The sequence below is a fragment of the Carcharhinus amblyrhynchos genome, chromosome 5 (genome assembly GCF_965287045.1).
Source record: "Carcharhinus amblyrhynchos chromosome 5, sCarAmb.v2.hapA, whole genome shotgun sequence".
Taxonomy (NCBI): Eukaryota; Metazoa; Chordata; class Chondrichthyes; order Carcharhiniformes; family Carcharhinidae; genus Carcharhinus; species Carcharhinus amblyrhynchos.
Window position 1 is genome coordinate 70,801,982 of NC_137328.1, and position 27,587 is coordinate 70,829,568.

At 40.8% G+C, this 27,587-nt stretch overlaps 1 protein-coding gene and 1 long non-coding RNA gene across 4 annotated transcripts in view; both read left to right on the top strand.

The window, feature by feature from the left end:
- dtwd2 (DTW motif tRNA-uridine aminocarboxypropyltransferase 2) overlaps positions 1 to 19,208 on the top strand; it is a 121,509-nt gene extending 102,301 nt beyond the window's left edge. For all 3 annotated transcript variants that reach the window (XM_080188970.1, XM_080188968.1, XM_080188969.1), the window contains 2 exons: positions 10,931 to 11,059; positions 17,218 to 19,208. In XM_080188970.1, coding sequence (XP_080045096.1) covers positions 10,931 to 11,059; positions 17,218 to 17,388 — 300 coding nt within the window. In that variant the 3' untranslated portion in view covers positions 17,389 to 19,208. The remainder of the gene's footprint in view (positions 1 to 10,930; positions 11,060 to 17,217) is intronic.
- A 2,089-nt stretch (positions 19,209 to 21,297) lies between these two features.
- Positions 21,298 to 27,353, top strand: LOC145343455 (uncharacterized). The gene is made up of 3 exons (XR_013886708.1): positions 21,298 to 21,760; positions 22,009 to 22,159; positions 27,269 to 27,353. It is a non-coding gene; the product is annotated as an uncharacterized LOC145343455 (long non-coding RNA).
- The last annotated feature ends 234 nt before the right edge of the window (positions 27,354 to 27,587 follow it).

The window sequence follows — 27,587 nt, forward strand, 5'->3', positions numbered from 1 at the left end:
GTGACAAGGATAGAGCAAGGAAATAAGTCTGACTGGATTGCTCTATGGCCTCCTATTGTGCCCTTATGACTATGTTGGTAGGGACAGTTCCAACTTCAGTTTCTTGCTCCACCAGAAGGAAAACATAAGAACATAAGAACATAAGAAATACTCCTGCTCCTATTTCTTATGTTCTTATGTTCTTATGTTTTCCTTCTGGTGGAGCAAGAAACTGAAGTTGGAACTGTTTGCAGGTCCTCAGTCTGTCCTCCAGAGGAGAGACACTCGCTGGCCCTGATTTTTGTGTGACATCACTTTGCCAGTGGGGATGGCGCGCTGGGCAGGCAGTTGAAGCTGGAGGACCAATCAAAGGTCTTCTGGCTGGAAAGGAGCAGCAGGATGAACAGTATAATTAAGGGATAGGACATTTTAAAAATGGAGGCACTTTCTCTCTAACTTTATTAAATTTAAATTTTAAATTTTAAAATGGATCTTGCTGTGGGGTGAAGTACAACCCTGTGGTTTCTGCAGCACCTAGGATTGGGAACACGTTTAGGCCCACTTGAAGCGCTGCTACCCTGCCTTGGCCTCCTCCTGCAAAGTTGCCTCAAGATACCTAAACTGGCTGTGAGGGCCTGTAGCCAGTCAGCCTCAATGATATTACTGTTACTAGAGAGGCGGTGCTTGACAGACTGGAGGGACTGATTGTGGACAAGTCCCCAGGACCTGATGGAATGCATCCGAGGGTTCTGAAAGAAATGGCAGAGGTGATAGTGGATGCCTTGGTGGTTATTTTCCAAACGTCGCTGGATTCCGGGGAAGTGCCGGAAGATTGGAGAACGGCTAATGTTACGCCGTTGTTTAAGAAGGGTGGCAGGCAAAAGGCAGGGAATTATAGGCCGGTTAGTTTAACGTCTGTTGTAGGTAAAATGTTAGAATCCGTCATCTAGGAGGAAATAGCGAGGCATCTTGAGGGGAATTGCTTGATAGAGCAGACGCAGCACGGTTTCGTTAAGGGGAAGTCGTGTCTGACAAATTTATAGGAGTTCTATGAGGATGTGTCTAGGGCGGTGGATAGAGGAAAGCCGGTGGATGTGGTCTTTCTTGATTTTCAGAAGGCGTTTGACAAGGTACCTCACAAGAGGTTATTGCAGAAGGTAAGGGGGCATGGAGTTGGGGGTAGGATGTTAGCGTGGATAGAGGATTGGTTGTCAAATAGGAGGCAGAGAGTGGGGGTTAATGGGTGCTATTCGGATTGGCGTTTGGTGACTAGTGGAGTGCCCCGGGGGTCGGTGCTGGGGCCTCAGCTATTTACCATTTATATAGATGATCTGGAGGAGGGAACCAAGTGTATGGTGTCGAAATTTGCTGATGACACCAAGATTGGTGGAACGGCAAATTGCACGGAGGGTGTGGAGAGTCTGTAGAAGGATCTAGATAGGCTGGGCGAATGGGCCAGGAACTGGCAAATGGAATTTAATGTTGGCAAGTGCGAGGTGGTCCACTTTGGTAGGAATAATGGTAGGAAGGACTATTACTTACGTGGCGAAAAACTGCAGCAGGCGACGGTGCAGAGGGACCTCGGGGTCCTTGTGCATGAGTCACAAAAACCCAGCCTGCAGGTGCAGCAGGTGGTCAGGAAGGCGAATGGGATGCTGGCCTTCATAGCGAGGGGGATTGAATATAAAAGTAGGGAGGTCTTGCTGCAGCTGTATAGGGCATTGGTGAGGCTGCAGCTAGAGTACTGTGTGCAGTTTTGGTCGCTGCACTTGCGCAAGGATATTTTGGCCTTGGAGGGAGTGCAGAGGAGGTTTACTAGGCTGATGCCGGAGTTGAGGGGGTTGAGCTATGAGGAGAGGCTGAATAAACTGGGCTTGTACTCGTTAGAGTTTAGAAGAATGAGGGGAGATCTCATTGAGACATATAAGATGATGAATGGGATGGATAGGATAGAGGTGGAGAGACTCTTCCTGCTCAGAAAGGACAGTAGGACTAGGGGGCACAGCCTCAAGATAAAGGGGGGTGCGGTTTAGAACGGAGTTGAGGAGGAACTTCTTCACTCAAAGGGTGGTGAATCTCTGGAATTCTCTGCCCGTTGAAGTGGTGGAGGCTGCCTCGCTAAATATTTTTAAGACGCGGGTTGATGGGTTTTTGATAAGCGAGGGGATTAAGGGTTATGGGGAGAGGGCGGGAAAGTGGAACTGAGCAGCGACAGATCAGCCATGATCTTATTGAATGGCGGGGCAGGCTCGAAGGGCTAGATGGCCTACTCCTGCTCCTATTTCTTATGTTCTTTAATTGGACCCTATCGTCTCTTCGTGAGCCATGTTGGCTCCTGCTGCATGCACATTAGTAGCCTTACTGCACCGTCCCTCAATTTAGTATCCACAAAATGACCCAAAGATGGGATGGAGCCGGGAAATTGTCATGGCAGCAGGCCTTATTATATGTGCCTCCTGGCTGTATTCCCAACCGCAGCCCAATTGTGGGCTGAAAATACTGCCCCCTAAGAAAGAGGATTGACTTTAAAATAATTTTGTAATGTCTTTTTTTTAAATTCAGTTAATATAACCTTTTTAACACACAATTTGTTTTCATGTGCATCAGGCCAGAACCTAGCAGTCAATTGCCTTCAAAAATTTCTGAAGTTCTGTGAGTAAAGATTTACATTTCTCCAGTGGGGTTCAGAGTAGTTTTTTTTTGTTATTCAGTGATCTTTGATTAATATAATTGATTCAAGAGTAGGAGTCAGACTGATTATCTCCTTCACTCAGTTCCCAGAACAGAAATGAAGTAGTATAAGTTAATGATTTGCTTCTCAGTCTAAATTTCTATTTCTGTGACTTATTTGTGCTGTAAATATGATTATATTTGAAAATTGGCAATATGAGACAGAACTGAAGTGAAAAGTTTGATTGCAACTGATAGTTAGTAATAAGACCACATGCCAAACATGATAGTACTTATTTCTGTTTTTGTAATATCATTGCATAAAGTCAGAGAGGTATAAGTTTAAACTACCTCTGTGATAGTGTAGTGAACACAGTTAGAAGTCTCACAACACTAGGTTAAAGTCCAACAGGTTTATTTGGTAGCACAAGCCGCTAGCTTTTGGAGCGCTGCCCTGAGAGCTCTGTTTACAAACGGCATATAAAGATACAAACTCAATTTACAAAATAATGGTTGGAATGGGAGTCTTTAACTGATAATCAAGTCTTAAAGGTACAGACAATGTGAGTGGTGAGAGAGTTAAGCTCAGGTTAAAGAGATGTGTATTGTCTCCATCCAGGACTGGAGACAATACATATTGTCCTCGCTGGAGACAATACACATCTCTTTAACCTGTGCTTAACCCTCTCTCCACTCACATTGTCTGTACATTTAAGACTTGATTAGCTATAAAGAGTCGCATTCCAACCATTATTTTGTAAATTGAGTTTGTCTTTATACGCCCTGCTTGTGAACAGAACTCCCACTCACCTGATGAAGGGGCAGCACTCTGAAAGCTAGTGGCTTGTGCTACCAAATAAACCTGTTGGACTTCAATCTGGAATTGTGAGACATTTTACGATGTTTACCCTAGTCTAACACCAGCACATCATGGTGTGGTGGAGCATGGGCTATATACCTACTCCTAGTTGTTAACTTTAATTCCCGCTGCCAAGGTCAACGAGTGCATCCTCTATCTGTGCCTGAAATCACTGCATGTGGGCAATCAGAGCACTGATGTCAACTTGCTGACGCAATGCAAAAGTACAAAAGTTCATCAATAAATGTGTTGGCGACCCCTGTGTTAGTCCTGAAACAATAAGCATTAGATGCAAGATGGGCCCTGTTGTGCTGCTGTTTAAAAAGGACCCATTAACAAATTGCAGCTGAAGTTCTTTTGTCTTGCTTGTGCTGAGGCAAAGTTGGCGGAAGCACAATGGTGAGTTGCTGGAGAAGTTTGGAGATTTTTTTGACTTCAAAATGGCAGAAAATATCATTGCCCTGCATATGTCTATCTCACCCTTAAATGTATTTTAATGTATTCATACATCCACTACTCTTTTTGGTGGAGGATTCAAAGTTGGTGGAGAATTGCAGATATTCACCTGAACGAAATCATTTCACCACATTTCAGTCCTAAATGATCAGTCACTTATCCTGGGATTGTGTTTTACACTTTCCTACCAACACAAACAATCTTTCACTGCCTACCCTATCAAGCATCCTTCTGAATTCCAGAGAATTGAAGCCCAATTTATTCAGTTTCTCATTAGAGGACAAACTCCTCATCCCAAGGATCAGTTTAATGAATCTTTGCCATACCATCTGGAATGTGAGTATATCCTTTCATAGATGTGGATACCAAAACTGTCTGCAGTATTTCCGATGTGGTCATACCAAAACCCTGTGACAGAAGTCCTTTACAAGATAAGAGGAAGTTTATACTCTTGTCCCTGAAGAGGGAAGATCAGGATGAAATGGAACATGGTTCACCAGGATAGCAGCCTTCCCAATGGGGCAGGACACCATTGACTGCAAGCATGTTGCTCTGTAGGTTCCCCCATATCAATGGAGAGAGATATCGCAACCACTTGGGCTGTCAGTCAATCAATGTGCAGTTGGTGTGTGACCACATCAAAAAATTCATGTCAGTGAATGTCTGCTATTCTGGCAGTATTCACAATGCTTTTAGTCTGTGACAGTCTACAATTTCCTTAGGCTTCTAAAATAGACAACAGGATGGCTGTTGAGTGACACTTCCACAAGTGGTTCATTTCCCTGTTCCACTGTCTCACCACTTTAGGTCAGATGGCCTTCAATCACAAAGGGCCACAGTGCTGTGGAGAAATCAAGTTCCTACATCCAAGATTTTGCTGTTTACATCACTACAATTCATGCTGCATGGAGGCAGTATCGCCTCACAAAAGGACAGTGCCCCAACGATGTTAGGAATCTGCTGGAGTATGAAAGCCTTCAGGCATTGTTAAGCATTGGCATTCACCTCCACAGTTACAGTGTCTGTGCTTGATGGCAGAAGCTTGATTCTGCATGCCTATGGCAGTTAACCCATGACCTCAGTTTGAGCTTTCACTATACAACTGATTCATTGAGAGGCTGCTGCCTGTGAAGTAATGAAAGCTGAGTTAGTGATGAGCAGATGCCCCATTATGGGTCAGTTTGGCAGTGTTGCCACAGAGGAGTTTGCATGGTGAAAAGAATGGGTTTCATGTCCTGTGCCAAGGTTGAACTGGACTCCCCAAAGCATCTATCTGGTGACAAGAGCCTATTTGTCGCCCTACAAGTGCACTAAGTATTTCAGTGTGCACTCTCATTGGAATTTTTCTATACCACTGAGGTCTTCATCTAAGTCCCCCATAGCAGAACACGTCTGTTCCCTTACTTGTCCAGGAGTTTGCATACAAACTGACCATCCCTGGGCCTAGCTGCAACCCAATCATTCCTAGTGATTCATCATGCGCAAATCCCTGCTTTGTCCTAACCTCTAGTGTATGTGCAATGCTAATGTCTGCACTGGGAGCTGTGACTGTTGCATCAAATGACAATCTTTAAGGAAATTCCTCTCCTCGCCCTTCCACCAGGGGCTACTGTGGCTGAGCAGCTGGCAGTTCTTATCTATCTTAAAGCATTGGGGAGGTTACGAATGAGGTAAGAGTGTGGGGAGGAAATCATAAAGTCTACAGTTACTCCATTGTTAGTTTTCCATTCATGGCACTTTTCTGGGATGGGTAGTAAGTGGAAAAGATTTATGAGGCAGCAACTTACAATTTTCCATCTTGGCATTGCCACTAGTATCCATAATCCTTCAGGTCATCTGCTCAAGGGTAATGAGAGGATCATTCTATGCATCACCTGCCTTTCCCGTCTGCTGTGGAAAACCTCCTCCTGGAAGGCTGAGAACAGAAAGTAGGTGATTATATATCTTTGTATATGAATAATGTGCCTGGTGTAATGGGTGAGAGATGTGATGTTCAAATGCTTTCTCTCTCACCAGCCAAGAGAGGTCATTAAACGTTTTGTGGCATTTTCTGGCTGTTAAGCTGTGGACACTGATCATCCTTACCAGCTGTCCCCTTGCCGTCAGAGGAGTAGTCTTGAGAGCTTCTCGCCGGAAAGCTGGCTTCCTTTCTGGCCTCAGCCTCTCAAGACAAGTGTTACTAGAGCTGGGGGACCGGGTGGGGATGGCTTTTTACTTCGCCTGACGTGCCATAGCTTCTCCCTGCATGACAAATAATTACCTGGTTGCCTGCAGTGCATTGCTTCAATTTCTCTTTTAAAGGAAAAATAGACACAGTTCTTTGGTTTGGCCTGCAGCACATGGTTTCTTCCCAATGATATTTGGCTCCATTCCAAGGCATGCACCTAGGGAAGCAGCAAAACAGATAGAAATAGAGTCTAGGTTGCACAGGATCTGATTCTGGCCACGCAGTTGTCAAAAAAGAGATTGGTAGGCAAATTCTGTGTCTTACCCACCTTAATTGCAGGCACAGCAATAAATCACGGTCACTGCACCCAAAAAGTGGAGCGAATAAATTTCATGTTTGAAATTTCTTCAGGAGCCTAGATTTGGTCCTCACTTAGACCAGAGTCAATTCCTTCTTGCTCCCAGTAGGACCCACTTGCATCTCCTTGGAGGTCGGTAATCTTCAACTAACTTGGCATCCTGGCCTCCAGTGTTTTGTTAAGTCCCAGCTGAACCAGATAAATTAATAGTGAATGACTTCTTCAGCAATATGTAAAACTTAGCACTGGTCAATCATAGGTCTTTTCTGTAGATCCCTCTTGACTTATAAAATATAGAGTCTAGGGATAGGATTTTTCAGGGGAAAGTGGGGGGAGGTGACACTTGGAGTGGAAAGGAATTCTTTGAGGGAGGTGCCCCCTTCCCACCTGAGTCCCAAGCAGGGTAACCTACTGAGTTTAACCTTGTCCCTGAGCTCTGAAACTGGTAGGGTAGCAACCGTTAAATGCTTGGCCAATAATTGGCCCTAGACCTCGATCACTCCACATAAAATTGTAACAAGGTCAGGGGCAAAAGGGAATTTTCTGGGAGCCCACCTGTGGGAGAGGGAACTATAGAAGTCAATTCCAGATCTTTTACTTAAGTTACTATTAATTCAACTGCAGTATATTTTGATTTATGATGATTAGGATTATATTTGTGTTTTAGATTTCAATACCATTAAAGTTGAAGCGTAGGGTAGAATTTTACCCCCCCACCCCATGGCAGGTTCTGGGGAGAGAGAGCATAACATTGAATGGGCGGTTTTCCCCCAAACCTGTTACCCAAACTCAGATGGGGAGGAAATCTGTCCATTCACTTATTAAGGCCCTTAGGTAACCACATTTTGGCCACTTAAGGGCTTATCCTACCCAGCTTTGGGTTTTAGGCTGTCAAGAGAAAGTGTAGGTAGGTGGAAAAGTTACATTTAAACTTTAAACCATTTTAGGTGGGAAGGCAGCTAGGGAATGGTTCACTTTGAAGGTTTCCTCAGAGTTGGGACCCTATCACCCCAACCACCCCCAACACCTGACCAACCCCCCCCCCCCCCCCCCCCCCCCCCCCCGCCCTCAATGCCATGATTGCGACCGCCCCCCCCCCCCTCCCATCCCATCTACGGCCTGAGGAGTCAAATGCCATCCCTGCCCCAGTGTTCCTTACCTTCCCACCCTGGGACTTATCTTTTCAAAGATCCCAGACCTCTTCCAGGCAGAGTGCTGCTTCTGGCCACTACAGCGCTGTACCTGACCTGGTTGTCTGATTGGCCAACAACTCTCACAGACGAGTTTTCCTTCCAAGGGTTGACAGAAGTCCCATGCACTGTCAATCAATGCTCAAGTGAGTATTAAATGGCAATAAGAATTTGAGAGTTGGCTGCTGTGTGCTGGGTCCAACTCTCGGGATGGTGAGCACCAATCCCTCAACATTCTTAAAATTCTATCCACTGAGTTTTTGTTTGGTTGGATTATTCTTTTCAGTGTAATTCATATAAAGTCACAAAACTGCAGATTATGTTCAGTGCAAACAAAGATTCTACAATCTTTTGTGCCACAAATTGTTGCACTACAAGCCAGCCACACCACAAAACTGGCCAGGCTCTCAGGATGAATTAATCACCATTGGGAGTTTCTATTAATTATGTTTGTTGGCAGTCCTGCGAGGGAACTCTGCAAATTTCATTGTTTCTTTTGGGTGCACAGACACTAATAGACAGGATTTAGAATCTTTTGAATGTATTTTTTTTAACCTGCTGCTGTCCTCCAGTAAAAACAGCAAATGACGTTTATTATTTTTTATGAAATAGTTTTCTTTAATTTAAGAACATAAGAAATAGGAGCAGGAGTAGGCCATCTAGCCCTTCGAGCCTGCCCCGCCATTCAATAAGATCATGGCTGATCTGTCGCTGCGCAGTTCCACTTTCCCGCTTTCTCCCCATAACCCTTAATCCCCTCTCTTATCAAAAACCCATCAACCCGCGTCTTAAAAATATTTAGCGAGGCAGCCTCCACCAATTCAACGGGCAGAGAATTCCAGAGATTCACCACCCTTTGAGTGAAGAAGTTCCTCCTCAACTCCGTTCTAAACCGCCTCCCTTTTATCTTGAGGCTGTGCCCCCTAGTCCTACTGTCTTTTTTGAGCGGGAAGAGTCTCTCCACCTCTATCCTATCCATCCCATTCATCATCTTATACGTCTCAATGAGATCTCCCCTCATTCTTCTAAACTCTAACAAGTACAAGCCCAGTTTATTCAGCCTCTCCTCATAGCTCAACCCCCTCAACTCTGGTATCAGCCTAGTAAACCTCCTCTGCACTTCCTCCAAGGCCAAAATATCTTTGCGCAGGTGCGGCGCCCAAAACTGCACACAGTACTCCAGCTGCGGCCTCACCAATGCCCTATACAGCTGCAGCAAGACCTCCCTACTTTTATATTCAATCCCCCTCACTATGAAGGCCAGCATCCCATTCGCCTTCCTGACCACCTGCTGCACCTGCAAGCTGGGTTTTTGCGACTCATGCAAATATGTGTTAATATGTGTTAATCACAGGTGCTGGATTAGACACTGATGAAAATGCTTAGTTTTGTGATAAAAGTTTTTTAGTTGCTTTAATCAAAATGCATCAAATTAGTACTCAAAGTAATTTTTAAAGTAAAATTGTTTTAAGACACTGCCCAATTGTGAGGTTCATAATCAATTATGCATTTGGCAAAATGCAAATCAATTTTGAGTAAAATCTCAACAAAAATTCACTTCCCAAAGCGTTTACGATTTCTATCTGGATCATCATGATTGGATTGCACATAACAGAAATACCTACCCTGAAGTTTTACCATTTGAAATGCAGTACACATCTATAGAGCTTGGAGGTTCAATTCATTGGAATTTTAACTAAAGCCACCAATTTGATTTGGACAAGTAGCCAGCTTGAAGAAAGCCAAAGTGTTTCGTGACATCCATTTACAACAATTGCATGACTGAAAATCCCTATGGAATCTATAAACAGACAGCTCTTAAACTGTCACTTTGAATTACTGCCACTTTATACATCCCCCCTGGAAAAATATGATTTATGTATGTGTTATTGACAGTGTTTGTAATGTGTAGGTGCGTTTATTGTATTGTGTGTATAATAAAAGGCCAGTTGAGACATTAACTTTTGTGGGGATTAGATTTTAATTTTGTTGTGGAAGTATCATGACTAAAAACGAAGATGTTTATATGAGTAAAGTATCACTGATACTTGTCACATTTTTCCCAAATGATTTTTCATTCAGCGGATTAAACAATGGTGGAGCCCAGCACCAGTTTGTGAGTCAAGACTGAAATATTAACAACTATTTTCAGTTAGAAATTTGGAGTGAATTATCCATCTAGACTTCCACCTAAAGTTCCACCATCACAGGATTCCAGTCTTCTAGTCTAACCAATCCAATTCACTCCATGTAACAGTTCAGTGAATTGGATACAGTAAAGGCAATGGGGCACAACAACATCCTGATACTGAAGACTTGTGCTCCAGAACTAGTCTCATTCCTAGCTAAGTTGTTAAAATACATGTACCAGATTCGTCCTGTTCTCAAAAGGCAGAACAAATTCAACCTGGCTAAACACTGCCCCATTAATTCACTGTCAGTCATCAGCATTGTAATGGAAGATGCTTTCGACTGTGCTATTAAGCAACAGTTACTTGGATTCTCCCATTTGCAGCACACATATTCTAACCTTCATTCATTATTGTTGGTATCTTTAATATAAATCTGTATTTTCACTTCTGTTTGTTTTCTTAAAAAAAAACCATAATGTCTATCAGGTTTATGTTTAAATTCATACTTGTGTTCTATGTCCCCAAAATAATGACAGAAAATCAAAAATCTGTTAGAATCTAGATTTAACTCGTACATAATAAGCAGACAGAGCCAAGAGATCTTTTTGAGAAATCCCATTCTAACTCTTTTCTGTTTTTGGTTGCACAGAAATCATATCTTTATTACACTACTCTGCCATTGACTACAAGTCATGCCAGGTTACAGAAAGCTGTTCTTTGTGTGTAAACATTGACATGCAATGCCTGCAGCCCATCTAAAAGCTGGGGACGTTGTAGCTGAATCCTTCTTCTGTCCTAACCTAGTGTTTGCTTTGCACTTTTCATCCGCAATCATTGCCATCTGAAGTGGAATATGGTCTGTTTGTTTCCTTCCTTTCCTAGCTTAATTGTGCACACCTAGTCTCATCATAGCCAAGGTCTACTAACTTCATAAAGGTTGAATTGGTAATCTTCCTTACCTGTTTAGTTAAGAAGCACATGAGTCAGTACCTTTATCTCCTGTGCCATGGCATAACCTTGAATATGATCTTACATTTTGCTCAGATTATTTGTGTAATTTTTTAATGAGAAAATAAATATCTTTAAAAACAATAACACTATCCCCCTCATTGCTTTTAGGTTCAACTCAAAACCAGTTTATCAAGCCAATACATAATCCGAACTCAGCCAACAAATACTTGTCTCTCTACCCTGGAGTGTGCAGCCTTTGCACTGTCACTAGTGGAAAAGAACCATTGCATTCATGAGGTAAGAAGTCACAAGATGCCATAATTCCAGGCAATTCATGTTATGTTGGAAACTGTAAAGGTATTCTGATAGGAACAAAATAAGTTGACTGGTATTCTTTAATACCTCAGAGATATTAAGTACATTGAATTGATTAGAGCTTAATAAAATAAATAATTCTGTAAGCTGCATATAAACTATGCACAGAAGTTTATGAAAATCTTGGTATTTTTGTAGGGGTGGGCTATAACTGACATTGGAGTAAATATTTATGAAGTAATAGTCTGCATTTTGGACATTTCATTAAACATATCAGATAAATAGCAAGCCTCATCTTTTTTCTCTATGCCCACGTACCCCTCCACAAGTCCCATATTGCTTCTACCTACCAGCCATTGCAGGATATTTTCACCATTATGGAAAGTTAAGCATTTCCTTCTTTCATTTTTTGATTCTATTTTGAACAAAAAATATTGAAAAATCATAGCTTTATTTTCCTCTTATACACTGTGAGCAAATCTGCAGCAGACTGACTGGTATAATAAAACTTGTATCTTCATAGTGCCTTTGATATAATGAAAGTTCCCACGGTGTTTCACATGAGCACTATATGACAAAGTATGACACCAAGCTGCATAAGGAGATATTAGGTTAGATGCCCAAAAGCTTAGTCAGTTATGTACATTTTAAGGAATGTCTTAAAGAAAGAAAGTAAGGTAAAGAGACAGAAAGTTGTGGGAGGCTTTTCCAGAGCTTGGGGCACAGGCAACTGAGGGCACAAACATGAATGGCAGAGCAATTAAAATGGATATGCACAAAAGACCATCTTTAATGCCTCAGAGATATTAAGTACGTTGAATTGATTTGAGCTTAATAAAATAAATAATTCTGTAAGCTGTAAGATGAATGCAGGTGTTTTAGAATTGTGGTCTTGGAGAAGACCGAAGAGAGTGGGCAGGGGGAAGACATAGATGGATCTGAAAGCAAGTATAAGAACTTTAAAGTCAAGATGTTGCTTGACCAGAAGCCAAGTGGGTCAATGAGTAGAGGGATGATAAGAGAACAAGACAACCTGAGAGTTAAGACACTGAGTTTTGGGTTACCTTATGTTTATAGAGGGTTGAATGTGGCAGATCAGCCAGGAATAGCTGAGATTAGAAGTAATGAAGGCACAGATGAGGGTTTCAGTTGCAGGTGAGCAGAGATCCTGGCGAAGTTAGTGGTAAGGATATGTGATCTTAGTGTTGGCATAAATATGCCATCAGAAGTTCATCTAAGATTCAAATGTAGTACCAAAAATGTGAACAGACTGGCTTAATCTCAGACTGTTGCCAGGAAGAAGGATTGAATCAGTAGCTGGAGAACACAGTTTGGAGTGGAAACCATGAATTATGGTTTCAATTTTCCCAATGTTTAATTGGAGGAAATTCCTGCTCATCCAGTATTGTACATTCACAAATTAGCAACAGCGGAGAAGGTGAGAGTGTTGATGGTGAGGCAGAGCTGGGTATCATCAATATAGGTCTGAAAACTAATACTATCTTTTCAAAATGGTGTCATCAAAGAGCAACATGTGGTTGAAAAATAGAACTGGGCATGATTAATCCTTTGGGGACAGCAGAGGAAATGGTTTGCTTGCATGTGCAAATAATTCTCTGGATAATTTTGGAACCATGTGACAGCTGTCCCAGCAGTGTTAATGTAAGCCTATTTGTGACTAATAAATAAATAAACTTTAATAATAATAAACTTTAAGTTGACAGTGGAGCGTTGTTGGAGTAGCATGATATTGTCAACTGTGTGAAAGGCAGCAGACAGGTTGAGAAGCACAAGCGAGCAAAGTTTGCCTTTGTCACAGTCATATAGGCTGTTATTTGGTAAAAGCTGTTTAGCTACTGTGGCAGGAACAGAAACCTGATTGGTAAGATTGAAACACAAAGTTCCAGGAAAGTAAACAGATTTGAGAGGCTACAACACATTCAAGGACTTTGGAGAGGAAAGGGAGCTTAGAGATGTGCTGGGAGTTTGTGAAGATGATGGGGTCAAGGTTTTTTTTTGAGGAGAGGGATAATGGTTAGAGGAAAGAGGATGACACCTGAAGAGAGAATCATTTACAATATCAGCTAACGTGGGGGCCAGGAGGGGAAATTGAGTGATCAGCAGTTTAATGAGAATTGGATCAAGGGAACAAGAGGTTGAGGATCCTACAGGCAAGATGAGCTCAGAGAGGACTCGAGAGCAAATAGGAAAGACTGTAGAGAAAGTTATGAGTTTAGAGCTTGGGCAGCTCGAGTTTATAAAGACAGGTTGAATAGGTGGCTAATTGAAGGAAGGAGTACAGCAGAGGCAGCTGATTAGATGGTCTCGATCTTAGTGACAGAAAAGTTCACAAGATTGTTGCATGTTGTTAAAGGGCAGGGTGCCAGGAAGAAGAGTTTAACAAGAAGATTTGCAGAAGACAAAAGAAGCTGGGGGGGTATCTTTACATTCAAGGATGATGCTAGGATACTGAACAGCTTTAACAGGTAAGAGTAGGACACAATGGCCCACCACAGAATTGATGTGAGTGAAGGTCTGACAACAGAAATCTCTGTTGACCCTGGGCAGGAATTTCTGGTTTCGCCCTAGCGAGGCTGTAAAATCCCGCCTAATATTTTTGAGTGATCCTGCCAGATTTGGCGGTGAATGGCTAAATTAGTTGTCCACTATATTCCTTCATTTTTTTTTCCTTTGGACTTCAGGGAGCAGTAATGACGGCTATACCGGGGGAACGACCAGAGTGAGAACGAATCTTGACTTTATTGAGAACGAGGACATAAAAGATGGAGATAAGGTTAAGTAAATCATAGTGGCAGAAATGTTGTATACAGAGGACCAGAGGCTAGATAGTTGGGCTTTTGAAAGTGCAGTTGTAAGTGAGCTGGGGAATAGAATTTTCCAGAGATGGGTGCAGAAGTTAGTAGAGCTGGGGCATGGAAAGTGGATATGGGTGGAGAGTGATGCAAAGAAGTGATTAGAGATGATCGTATCTGTAATTAACATAATGGGATGAGCAAGACCATATGAGATATCAAGGTCAGGGGGTTGACCAGGAAAATGCATTGGTGAGTCAACAACGTGGGAAAGATTTAGAAAGAATAAAAGGGTATTGAATGCAGAGGTAGGAGAGCAGGATGAATTGAAATGATGGTTGAAGTCATTAAGGAAAAGAAGATTGTCCAATGTAGAAGCTGAAGGGATCAGTGAAGAAATCTCAATGATGAACAAAAACAGTTTATTTCTGTGAATAATCATTAACAATGAGTCTTTGGAATTATCTTCTTTAAAATGCAGTGGAAGCAGAATATTTGAATATTTTTAAGGCCGAGGTGGATAGATTACTGATAAGCAAGGGGTGAAAGTGGGTGTGAGTGTGAAGTTGAAGTTACAATCAGATTATCCAGGATGTTTTTGGATTATTCTTTTATACACAGCTCAAATTTCTAAATGAGACCAAGATTGCAATTTGGAGGATGGCCATCTTTAAACTTCTGCTAACTCTTGTTTACCAAGTGCTGGCCAACATCACCAAAACAGATTGAATACTCATCTAATTTTGTGTAGAATTTTGTTGTTTGCAAAATGGTGACAACGTTTATCATACAAACAAACAAAATTGGAGCAGGAGTTCGGCCTCTTGGACCTGCTCCACCATTCAATAACATCCTGGATAATCTGATTGTAACTTTAACCCCACACTCTCACCTACTTTCATCTCTTGCTTATCAATAATCTATCTACCTCTGTCTTAAAAATATTCAAAGATTCTGCTTCTACTGCTTTTTGAGGAAGATAATTCCAAAGACTCATGACCCTCCAAGAAAAAAATCTTCTCATCTCTGTCTTAAATGAGTGATGATGTGGAGTGACCCCTTATTTTTAAGTAGTGTTTCTTAGTTCTCAATTCTGTCAAGAAGAAACATCCTTTTCCCATCCACCCTGTCAAGACCCTTCAGGATCTTACATGTTTCAATCATTTTGCCTCTTTTTCTCTCAAACTCCAGCAGATACAAATCTAGCCTCATAAGACAACCCTTTCATTTCAATTGTTAGTTTAGTAAATTTTGTCTGAGCTGCTTCCAATGTATTTACATACTTACTTAAAAAAGGAGACAATTACTGTACACAATACTCCAGCAGTGATCTCATCATTGCCCTGTGTAACTGAAGCATGACCTCTCTCCTTTTGTATTCAATTCGCCTCACAATAAACAATAACATTCAATTTGCTTTCCTAATTATTTACCCATCTGCATACTAACTTTTTGCAATGCACCTTAACTGTGACTACACTTTTAAGACTTGATAATGGCCTTTTTTCCTTTAATCTGGCTATTTAATCATGGGAGGCTCATAATATCAATAATACCCGAAGGAATACTATCTCTACTGTCTGCCATGTTGTTATAATGATCTAAGGCTAGTTTCTCAAAGGATTAGGTAGACACATTATGGGTTCATATATTTAGCCTAGGCACATAAGAACAGCTATAAAGATATAGAAAACTTGAAGACATCAGCAGCAGGGCTGTGAATGTGTGCTCTGGCTGAGTATTGTGTATAGTTTTGGTCCCCTTATCTGAGGAGGGATGAACTTGCTATAGAGGGATGGGACGAAGGTTCACCAGACTAATCCCTGGGATGGCAGGATGTTTGATAAAGAAGGTTGTTGAGACTGAGGCTATATTCCCTCGAGTTTTGAAGAATGAAGAGTGTGACTCTTATCTATATAAGATTTTCCTGAGCTGGTGAATCTAAAGAACAATTAAGAACAAAGAGAAGTATAGCAAAGAAGCAGGCCCTCCGGCGCTCCAATCATGATGCCCTAACTAAGCTAAAAAAGAATCTTCTGCCATCTTCAATCCATATCCCTCTATTCCCTGCCTATCCACGAACCCATCCAGATGCCTCTTAAATGTTGCAAATGTGCCTGCTTGCACCACCTCACCTGGCAGTGCATTCCACATACCCATCACACTCTACGTGAAAAACTTCCCTGCACATCTCCCTTAAATGTTCCCCCTCTCACCTTAAACCTGTGACCCTTGTAATTGACACTTCCACGCTGGGAAAAAACCTCTGACTATCCATCCGGTAAGAAGTCTGACAACACCAGGTTAAAGTCCAACAGGTTTAGTTGGTAGCAAAAGCCACTAGCTTTCAGAGCCTGCTCCTTCGTCAGGCGAGTGGGAGCTCTATTCACAAACATATAAAGACACAAACTCAATTTACAGAATAATGATTAGAATGTGAGTCTTTACTACTAATCAAGTCTTAAAGGTACAGACGAGTGGAAAGAGCGGTGAGCACAGGTTAAAGAGATATGCATTGTCCACCTGGTATCAGATCTCCCCTCAGCCTCCATCTTTCCAGTGAAAACAATCCTAGTTTATGCAACCTCAAAATTAGGGAACATAATCTTAGTGGGTAGCACGGTGGTACATTGGTTAGCATTGCTGCCCCACAGTGCCAGTGACCCAGGTTTGATTCATGGTTGGGTCACTGTCTATGCGGAGTCTGTACATTCTCCTTATGTCTGCCTGGATTTCCTCCAAGTGTTCCAGTTTCCTTCCACAGTCCAAAAGATGTGCTGGTTAGTTGCAGTGGCCCCACTAAATTCTCCCCCACTGCGCTCGAACAGGTGCCAGAGTGTGGCACCTCGGGGATTTTCACAGTAACTTCATTGCAGTGTTAATGTAAGCCTACTTGTGACACTAATAAATAAAATAAATAAGGATGAGGGGCAGGTCATTTGAAACTGAGATGAGGACGAATATCTGCACTCGGATGGTAATGAACTTTTGGAATTCTCTATCCAGATGGCTGTGAATGCTCAGTCATTGAGCAAAATCAAGGCAGAAATCAATAGATTTCTGGCAACTATGACTTCAAGGGATATGGAGATAGTGTGGGAAAGTCACTTTGAGGTAGATGATCAGTCATGATCTAATTGAATGGTGGGACAGGCTCAGTGAGCTGAATGGCCTACTCCTGTGCTTGTATTCCTAAAAACAAAAGTGAAACCAAGACAGGGTCAAGCGACGTGATGCTGCTATACCTTGAAGGCATATTACAACACTAATGGAGTCAATAAATATTACTTCTGAATTATAGTCATTTCTGTTGTTTTGAATCTAAAGGTTATCCTACGCCCTCTCCAAGCTTTGTGCTCATTCCAGCTTCAACATGGAGCTCAGATCCATCACAGCAAGGAACATCTGATCAAGAATGGATTGTATGCAAAATCAATGCCAAAGAACAAACGTAAACTCAATAGAATGGAACGTTTAGTGAACAATGTCAAAGTATAGGAGACAAGTATAATTTTAATATGGCTTTATTTTTGTCAGCAGAACTTGTGAAATTTTCTATGAATCGTAGTTTTCTATCTTTGAATTTTCATTTGAAACTTTGACTGCATATCAGTTTTCTAAAGTTTGATTCCATGTTGTTTCCTGTTGCTGTTTCAATTTGACCGTACACTATGAGGACAAGTTTCTTCAGGCTTTCCCTTGCAATGTTGCCATAATTTAGGCAAATGTTCAACAGGGATCTTAATTACATGGGGTTCCTCCTGAAATTTATTGGTGTTATAGCAGTACAGTGACAGATATCCTGAGGAAACTTATTAATAAGTCACTCCTTAATAATTTTAGAGGCTTAAAACTTCCACTTTATTTTGTTTTTTGAGGGCTAGTTTACAATTCTATAGTTCTCACTAGCATAATGAAGCAGGGCTATATTTAAACAACATGGTTTTGTGAGCCTCACTTGGGTTTACCTCCTTTAGACAAGAACAGGACATTTTACTCAGGCCGATCTCAATCAATTGTCACATCTGGCTTTTACGAACTTTATTATCTGGACTTTTTTTGGTCAGGAAAATTTTAATCTGGGTAGCCAGTTAATTCACAAGCAATTCCAATTTATCAAAGACAATAATGAGCAGTTATATTTCAGTCATATTGTAAACAAATCATGGCTCATTCCTGTGTCATTCAGTTTACAGTGTAAAGTTGAAATCAGCCATGTAAAATACCTTGACAATTCAAAATCTGTATTTGCCAAAAGAATTAAGGAAAGAGTAATTAAAAGTAAAGGTTTGTGCATTCAAATGAGTTTTTCCGATAGAGTTATATTATCAAATCCTGCAGATATCAGGGTGTCATCTATGATAGCATGCTAGACTGAAACTGCAATGCTTCAATATTTAGAATGGAGTAGTAGACAAAACTGAAGTTGAGCTTGGTGTATTTATTTGTTTGCAGTGGGGGAGAATTCTTTTGTTCTTTTATCTGATCTGCAGTTATTGGGATAAGTATTAGGCTACACCTAAAGTAGCTGAAGGACTCTACAGTTCATAATTGGATTTCAATCTTTGAAATTTGCTTGTTATGGGGTTGGAAAGAAAAATAATTGTTTAAAATTAATCTGTTCATTTACACTGCTGCCTCTCCTGCACTGCTTTGCATTTTAAATCTGTGTAGCTCAGTCCCGGCTGGAGTAAAGTATTAATTCAGATGCAGAATTGAAATCGCTGCAACTTGTAAATCGTGCACAGTGATAATGAGCATTTCCTGAGTCATCAACTTTCATGGACAACAATTTAAAAATAATGAAACAAATGGGTGATGAGGCGCTGTACAGTTTCTACCTACAGTTCCCTATACAGCTATAGCTGATAACAAGCTTGTTGCCAAGCACTTCAGAGGTTCTGAGTGAGAAGGGAAAAAAAATCAATGTTCAATTGCCCGGGTCACTTTATTAGCAACTGCCAGAGAACTGCCCTTCGTTGCAGCTTGGGAGTTAATATCAAACCTGTGCTGTTAATCTAGCAAGGTACAGAGTATGGGGATACTTGGGGGGAAAAAAAATTTGAGAATTCCAAACTCCTTGCGGCCGTGTGCTTATTATCACATCTGGAAGAGAATTTTTTATCTGCTTTACTTGAGTAGATTTTTAAAAATTTCTGCTCTGTATAATGGACTGATTTACATGAATACAATCAATCCAATGAAAGTATCACTTACAGATTAAATTGCTTGCAAGAAGACATCTAACGATGAAAGTAGCAATATATTTACTATTATATATTCCTTTTGTATTGTTTTTAATAAAGAGCAGTTGAAGAAAGACCTATTTTGGGACCTTTCGACTATTCATTTGTGCATAATATAGAACTACTTTTTTTTTCTGTAATCAGTTATTGATCATAAACCTTTATTCTACAAGAAACTGCCTGGAGACCCAACATTGGTTGAAGACTGAGAGCAAATTGCATGCCCCTACCTGGAATCAAGGAAAGTGCAGAGCATGAAGAAACTTATGATCAAATAAAATTAAGGAAATAAATAAATACACAATGGCCTGGATTTTCATGGAGTTATGGAGACTCAGCAGACATTTAAAAGAGGCTGGTGAGACCTGGTGGAATTCCCTCCCTTATTTCTATCAAATCCCATTTTTGCTGGTAGGATAAAGAGGGCAGAGTGTGAAATTCCAAGCTCAGCAAGAACATTTGAATTCAATGCTGAGGTCAAACAGGCCTAGTTTTACTATAGCAAGGGCTTTAACCTGCAGTGCGAGAGTACAAACCAAGGGAGAAAATGCTGGAAAATTTCAGCAAGTCTGGCAGCATCTGTAAGAAAAGAAAAGAGCTAACGTGTGGAAGTCACAAATTTTTTGGAGTGGACATAAATGTTCTTGAAGAGGGGATAAAGTTTGTAGAACTGTTGTGATGAAAAGTTAATTAAAACCCCTGCCCTTTAAATATTAGGAAAAAAACAGGCTGCCTCTGTCAATGAGTACAAAAAACTCCATTCTAATAGCCACAATAGCTGTTCATTGACATTTCTCAAAGGGCTATCATTATGTCATTATAGATGGTTGGCTGCTTGAAGGATAAGGGCTAGAGGGCTTAAAATTTAATTAAGCAACTGGGATAATGACCCATGGAATCAACCGTTTCAGTGCTCAGTCAGCCTTTTGGCCTCCTCTGATACGCATCTAGGATGGTAAACCTGACACAGCAAAAACCAAGTCTGACAGAGCGCTTTCTACCAAAGTGCATCTTTAGGGACAGGAGATTTCCCAACTCAAATGACCTAACTAGCTTGCAAAGATAGTCCCAATATCTGTGCAAAGTTTCATTGAGCTTCAATTTTAGTAGGTTTTTGAAATATAATTGATATGTTTATAAATAAACACTTGTACAGATTTCATTATTGTCACTGTTGAGATGTGTTTTTCAAATCTGTTAACATTTCATTGTGGACATCGTGGCTCCATAGCATTGATCACTTTTAAATGTTATTGTGATATCTATCAGTCTTACTCAACAAAGTTAGGATCTAAGCCATAATATAACCACCTCTTGAATTCTACATGGTGTATCATAGAAAAATCCATGACAGGCTTTTCCAGACCTTTTTGTGGCCCTTGTTCAAATGCCAATAAGACAAGTAAATGAAGTTAAAGATTCTGTAAGGGGTTGCTTCGTCAACCACAGTGAGCCTATCAGCAGCAGATGTAGGAGAGAAAGTTTCTGATTAGACATATAGCAATCACCAGCAGTGGTAAGTGTTCTGGAAGAAAAGAAAGGATTGAAGGAGGAGAAAAAAGACTGGGGCCTGAAATGGGGAAAGAGAAGGAGGCTGTGGGATCCAGAGATTGAGGATGTGGGGCACAAGGAAACAGGTAAGTGATTGGTGAGTATTTTACATGTTTATCTTTAAAAATCAAGTAATTTAGTAATTTTGCAGTTTTATTAGTACTAGTAATAACCATTGGAGTTCAGATGAATGAGAGGTTACCTTTTTGAAACATAGAATATTCATATGACATGAAATCATGAGAAGGCTTGGTAGGCCGGATGCTGAAAGGATGTTTCTCCTTGGGTGGATAGACTAGATCTTCCATTTAAGACGAGGTTAGGAGAAAATCTTTCTCTGACTCTTTGGAACTCTCTATTCCAGAGACTGGTGGATACAGGGTCATTGAATATTTTTAAGGCAGAGGGAGATTCTTGACCAAGAAGGATTACCAGGGATAGGTGAGAATATCCACAATCAGATCAGCCATTATGTTATTGAAAAGCAGCCAAAGCAGACTCAAGAGGCGCATTGGCCTATTCCTGTTCTTTGTTTGTATGTATGTTCACACTTGTCCAATTTATTGTTTTTAAAGGCATTCCCACCACGAGGTTAAATTGACTGGCTGTAGTTGCTGGTTTATCTTTGTACCTTTTCTTGAATAGGAATGTTTGCAATTCTCCAGTTCCCTAACCATGACTGTAGATGTCGACTTGTCTCTTTGGCACAAAAGGAGACAAGGAACCCTTGAGGTACTGTGCAAGCTGGGTAGGAAGATCTAAAACCTGGAAAGTTGTGTGAATAGCTCGGAGATGCTACATAAATGTGTAATTTCCGAGAAGTGACCATAATGTGAACTGAGGTGTGATTGGTTAGTTGGTTAAAAACAAATTTTGGAAAGCTATTAACCATCAGGAAAGTGGTGTTCCAGAGAAAGGGAATTATTGGAAGTGTATTTTGCAGATGATGATCATACCTGTGAAGCTTGAAGGTGACCACTGTTGTCAGACAGGAGTCCTGATCTACTCTGCATGAATAAAGAACAGAATATTGTGGAACAGTGTAGCTATCCAGTGTCACATTTGGACTGCAGGTGATGCAAATCATTATGTTTGCAAGAAATGTATCTCTAAGTGAAATTTACCTTTTTATTTGAAGTATAATTTGTCTATTAATTTATGTTTAATTTACAATTGTTCTGACGTATGTTGAAAAGCTACAGAAAGTGGAATCTTGTTGGTAATTTCTTCATTTGGGGATCATTCAGTAACTTTGGTTTATGATGTCCCCACAGGGCTCATATTGCTTACCCTTCTGCCTTTTTCCTTTAAAATATCCAAGATGTGTAATCTAACCAAGCAGTGGAAGAACACCAAGCAGAGATGATGATGAAGAGACAGCATCATCACTTGAATTTATGTTCGCAGCCACCAATGCAGATGCTGACATGTGCGTGTCTTAGAGGGAGAATTACAGGCTGGATCTGCTCATGGTGAGTCGCTGATAAAAAGTTCATTTCAATTTGGCAGCAAGCAAGGATAGCACAAGTACCAGCTTTTAGAAGTTGAGGTTGCACATGTGATCTGCTGCAGAGGACTCAGATGAGGAATTCAATGAGGCAACCTACAGAAGAAGGCTGATGAGTGTACACAACAAAATGCTTGGTGCATTGGAAAACCTGCCAGAAAGTCTGCAGGAGGAATAAAGCACCAACTTTGCACAGAGCTCTGTGCAGAGATTGGAGAACATCGTCTCCAGCATGGAGCTGGTAGGCAGTTTCATGAGAACACTTGTGAACCCAGTCATTGAATTGCTGAGCTGGCAACCCGGTAGAATTGTAGTGGCACTGTGAAGCATAAGCATTTCTCCACCAACCCCACCAGTGCCCCAGACATTTCCTGTCAGCTAGCCATCCAAAGGAGCTGTTCCTCAAGGCCGAGATGGTGCCAGTTTGAAGCTGACCCTTTTGGGCTAATGGTGGCTTGAAATAATCCCAAAGGTCATTTACAGAGTGCTCCACTGGAAGTCAACAGCTTTCCATGCTGTTGCCACTACGTAGGAGCAGAAAAAAAATCACATGGAAGATAGGCTTTAAGGATTTGCTCAAGTGTGGTTAGTTTATGCTTTTATGCAATATGGAATGACTTGATTTATAAATTTGATTTGGAGTGATTATTTTGCGTGACTTTTATTTTTCTGTTGTGGCCAGGTAAGTGGTGTGATGGTCAGTGAGAGAGAGAGAGATGGTAAGGTTGACATCGTTGTTATGGGGAAATTGGGTTGCAGTTACCGGTATATCACTCAAATCAGTTCAACATTCGTATGGTCTGCTCCATCACATCTCATGTGGCAGAATTGGCTTCCACTCTGTATACATGTGAATGAGTTACGTCCATGTCATCAGTGAATAGCCGTTGCCATCCATTAGCTATCCTTTGGTTGTTATGTTGGGCTAAATTCAGCTGGCACAATGTGGCCATCATGCCTGCTGCCAGGACATCAGGTATTGACTGCATGATTCACAACCTACAGTCACATCTTGGTTGCAGATTTAACATGTGGAATCTCTTTTGGTTTAGATATAGGACAGAGTTGACATGCAGCACCCATTGCATAATGTGTGTGCAGTCTGCACCTTGGGGAAATCAATCAAAACACAGTCTGCCTGGTTCTCTCTAACAAGAGGGAATGAAATGTAGCTAGTTCTCTTGGAATATGGAGCCCCAATTACTTCCAGTAGTTGAGAGCAGACTGTGAGATGTTGCTAATATATCCAACATCAGCCTACAAAGAGCCTGATTCATATAAGCTAATGACCACAGTCACTTTCACAGCAATGGGTAATACAGTCTTTGCTCTCCTTGAGATTTCAGCCAAGTCTGCAGCAGGTGCCAGACTTCAGTGAAGATACCCTTACTGATTCATAGATATTCCCCTCATTGTTTCTCACTTAGACTCAAATAATAATATTGCGCCATGAACATCCTGGGCATGTATGGCCTTTAGCTAAATGTTTTCTCCATGTTCTGTTCCTCCCTATTCTAGCAGCTAAAAATAGAAACCAGAAGCAGGAGTAGCCTTTCGGACATTTGAGCCTGCTCCACCATTCTTGTTGATCGTTGTTGCCCATGGAATTCAATATCCTGATTCCCCTTCCATATCTCTTGACGCCTTGAACCCCAGAGCTATATCTAATTTCTTCTTGAAATCAGACAATGTTTTGCCTTCAACTACATTTTGGTAGTGAATTCCACACATTCATCGCCCTCTGGGTGAAGAAATTTCTGCTCACCTCTGTTCTAAAAGGTTTATCCTTTATCCTCAAACTATGATGCTGGTTCTGGACTCCCCCACCATCGGGAACATTCTTTCTGAACCTACACTGTCTAACCCTGTTAGAATTCTATGAAATCCTCTCTCACTCACCTAAACTCCAGTGACTATAATCCTAACCAATTTAGTCTCTCCTCATATGACAAATTTGCTATTCCAGGAATCAGCCTGATAAACCTTTGCTGTACTCCCTCTATAGCAAGGACATTCTTTCTCAGATAAGGACACCTAAACTGCACGCAATATTCCAGATGTGACCTCACCAACACCCTATACAATTGCAGCAAAATATCCCTATCCCTATACTCAAATCCTCTTGCTATGAAGGCCAACATACCATTTGTCGTCTTTACTGCCAGCTGTACCTGTGCACTTACTTTCAGCGACTGATGCACAAGGACACCAAGGTCTCTTTGAGTATCCACCTCTCTTAATTTACACCATTCAAGTAATAATCTGTCTTCCTATTATTGCTACCAAAGCGGATAACCTCACATTTATCCAGATTATACTGCATATACCCTCACACTGCCTGTTCAAACCACGCTGAAGCATGTCTGCATCCTCCTCACAGTTCACCCTTCCACCTAACCATCTGCAAATTTGGTGATAATCCATTCAGTTCCCGCTTCCAAATCGTTAAAATATAATGTGAACGGTTTGGATCCCAGCTGAGATCCCTGTGGAACCTCACTCGTCACTGACTGCCAATCAGAAAAAAAACCATTTATGCCAACTCTTTGCTTCCTATCTGCTAACCAGCTTTCTATCCATCTCAAGAAATTAGCTGCAGTCCCATGTGCTTTGCCCAGCTTGCTCTGTTCTGCATGCCCTATGTTCTTCTCTCAGTCATACAGTATGTCAAGGGGGATGCCTATTAGTACATCCATGTCTAAAAGCAAATGATTTCTACATAAGCCTTAAAGTCAGCGTAATGTCCTTCAGCACTGTACTACACTTCTTCTAGACTTTTACAATTTGAAACATCAATGTAGATTTGTAGCAACTGCCAGAAGATAACAAAAGCAATTAACGTGTAAATAATTGAAGATTCAACAGCAACAACATATAATTATATAATGCCTTTAAATAACATTGTTGAGAGGTCTCTCCTGCTGCTGACACCTTTCAACTGTGTCAGATTATAAGAAGATGTTGGCTGGAGTGTTCAGTTCCAAACTATCATTGGTGGCATCAAATCAGCTGATTGGCACAATGATCTGTTTGCTGTGCTTCTTTCCAACAGATGGTACTCTTATGAACCCTGCCCACCTACCCACCTTTCCACCTGCCCACCTTTCCAAAAGGGCATCCAAACAATGGCTACTAAGCCCAATTTAGCACCATTAGGGTTTCATGTACACATTTATAAACATATGAGGATATGTTAATAAAGATTTTAAAAATCATATGAGCTTTCTCAATAGGAACACTAGGATTGCAAAATGGCCACTATTAATTTGGAAGCACAATTTTCTTGTCAGAAGAGGTTGTCAAAGCCTGTTTTGGATTTTAATTTCCATTGATTTCAAAAGCAAAGAGGTAATTCTAAACTATAACAGAAACCATTAATTTGGCCATTGCTAAAATATAGTATCCACTTTTGGACACCCTATTTTCAGAATGATGTAAGGAAGAAATTGATTTAAGGTCATACCAAGAATGGAAGGATTTTTAAAATAAGACACTCAGAAAATTGGGGCTCTCTTTACTGGAGGTGTGAAGAGGACATCTGAAGAAGTATTCAAAATTTTGTAGTTTGCTAATAAGTAATATTTCTGCTGACCACTGAGTCTGCAAATAGTGAACATTAAGTTAAAATCTTCAACAAAAAGGAGGGACATGTTAGGTGAGAAGTTTTTTTGGTGCCAAGAATGGTGATGTTTCAGCTGTGACGTTGGTGACAGTAGAGTTGAGAAAAAGTTAAAAGGATATGGGGCAGGAAGGGGTGTTGGGACTAGATGGATAGCTCTTTCTGAGAGTTAAGGCACACTGGGCCAGTTGGTTTCTTCTGTGCTGTAAGATTCTAATGAAGTTTAGGTCTAGCTCAACACAAAATGGTGGCAAAACTAGTATTTTGTAATCTGTAATCTGCTTTGATCAACTCAGCAAATTTGATTCCTTTTAAATGTTAAGCATTACCACCTTTGTTGAATTTGATTTATGGCCACCCATTTCTGAAGGCAGCTTACATCCAAGGCAAAAACTTAGTTTTGAAAAGAAATCCTGCAAAGTATGAACCAGCGATGTACTGGCATGTGACCTGTTATCACTTCAGCCTCTTGCATTGTTCAACTTTAGTGCTGGAGGAGATATTTTAACAATGTGTCAGGCATTAATCCATAATGCTTCAATTAATCCTGTTTCAAGAATTCATCTGCAGCACAAATTGCATTTAATTACAGTACAGCTTAAGACTGCAATTGTATTTCCACTCGAGCATAACTGATAAGCTAGTCAGTGGCAGTAACATGCTTCCAATAATATTAAAAATATATTTGGAGACATCATGTTAGATACATCATTTTGTCATCCAGATGGAATGCAGTGACTTGTAAATTGTTAATTACCGTAATGCATCATCTTGACAACACCCATATATACCACTACATCGTTTAGAAACAAACATTTAATATCAACTGTTATAATTTAGAGACAAGATAATATTTAGTACATTATCTAACTGGAAACAACACATTTTTGAATATCTTTCCCTTAAGGCCAGTTCTGAAGAGCTGCTGGGACTTTCAGCCAAGGTCAAGGACAGTTATTATTGGGTGGATTTTCCTGCTGGCTTTGGTTTAATATTGAGGGAGGAATGAATTTCAAACTACATGATAAGAATTAGTTGGGGATTTCACTGAACTCTCAGTGGGTTACTGGCAACAATTTCCCTGGCAACACAGGAAGTGAATAACGCCAATACTAGGAGCAGCAAAATAATTTATTGCTATAAATAGAAGAGACTTCAATGGGACCACTATAGTATCCGAGCAGGAACAGCTACCTGCCACCCAGAGAAGATAGTAACTTCGTAAGGTCTATGTTCAAAAGGCTAGAACATGTTAAAGATTTAAACTGCATTATCAAAAACAGGATAATTTCTGAACATCTGGTACCTGACTATAAACAACCTCATGCTCACTAAAGAAAAGCTCAATTAAAATGCTTTTCCTGAAAAAAGATGGTGCCAGAGCGAGGCAATTTCTTGCAAGCTGTCTGCAGCATACCCTCTAATTTCACCTTTTCCTATCTGATTGTATCACAGATTGGTATGCCCTTGCTCTGACCAAGGCCACAAGAAACTACAAAGGATTGTGAACGTAGCCCAGTCTATCACTCAAACCAGTCTCCCATCGATTGATCGTCTATACTTCCTGCAGCCTTGGGAAAACATAAGCAAGAACCCCACGCACGCTGGGCATACTGTCTTCCACCTTCTTCCATCAGGAAAAAGATACAAAAGTCTGAAAACACATACTAACCAACTTAAGAACAGCTTCTTCCCTGCTGCCATCAGACTTTTGTATTGTTCTATCATACATTAAGCTGATCTTTCTCTTCACCGTATTGGTAACTGCAACACT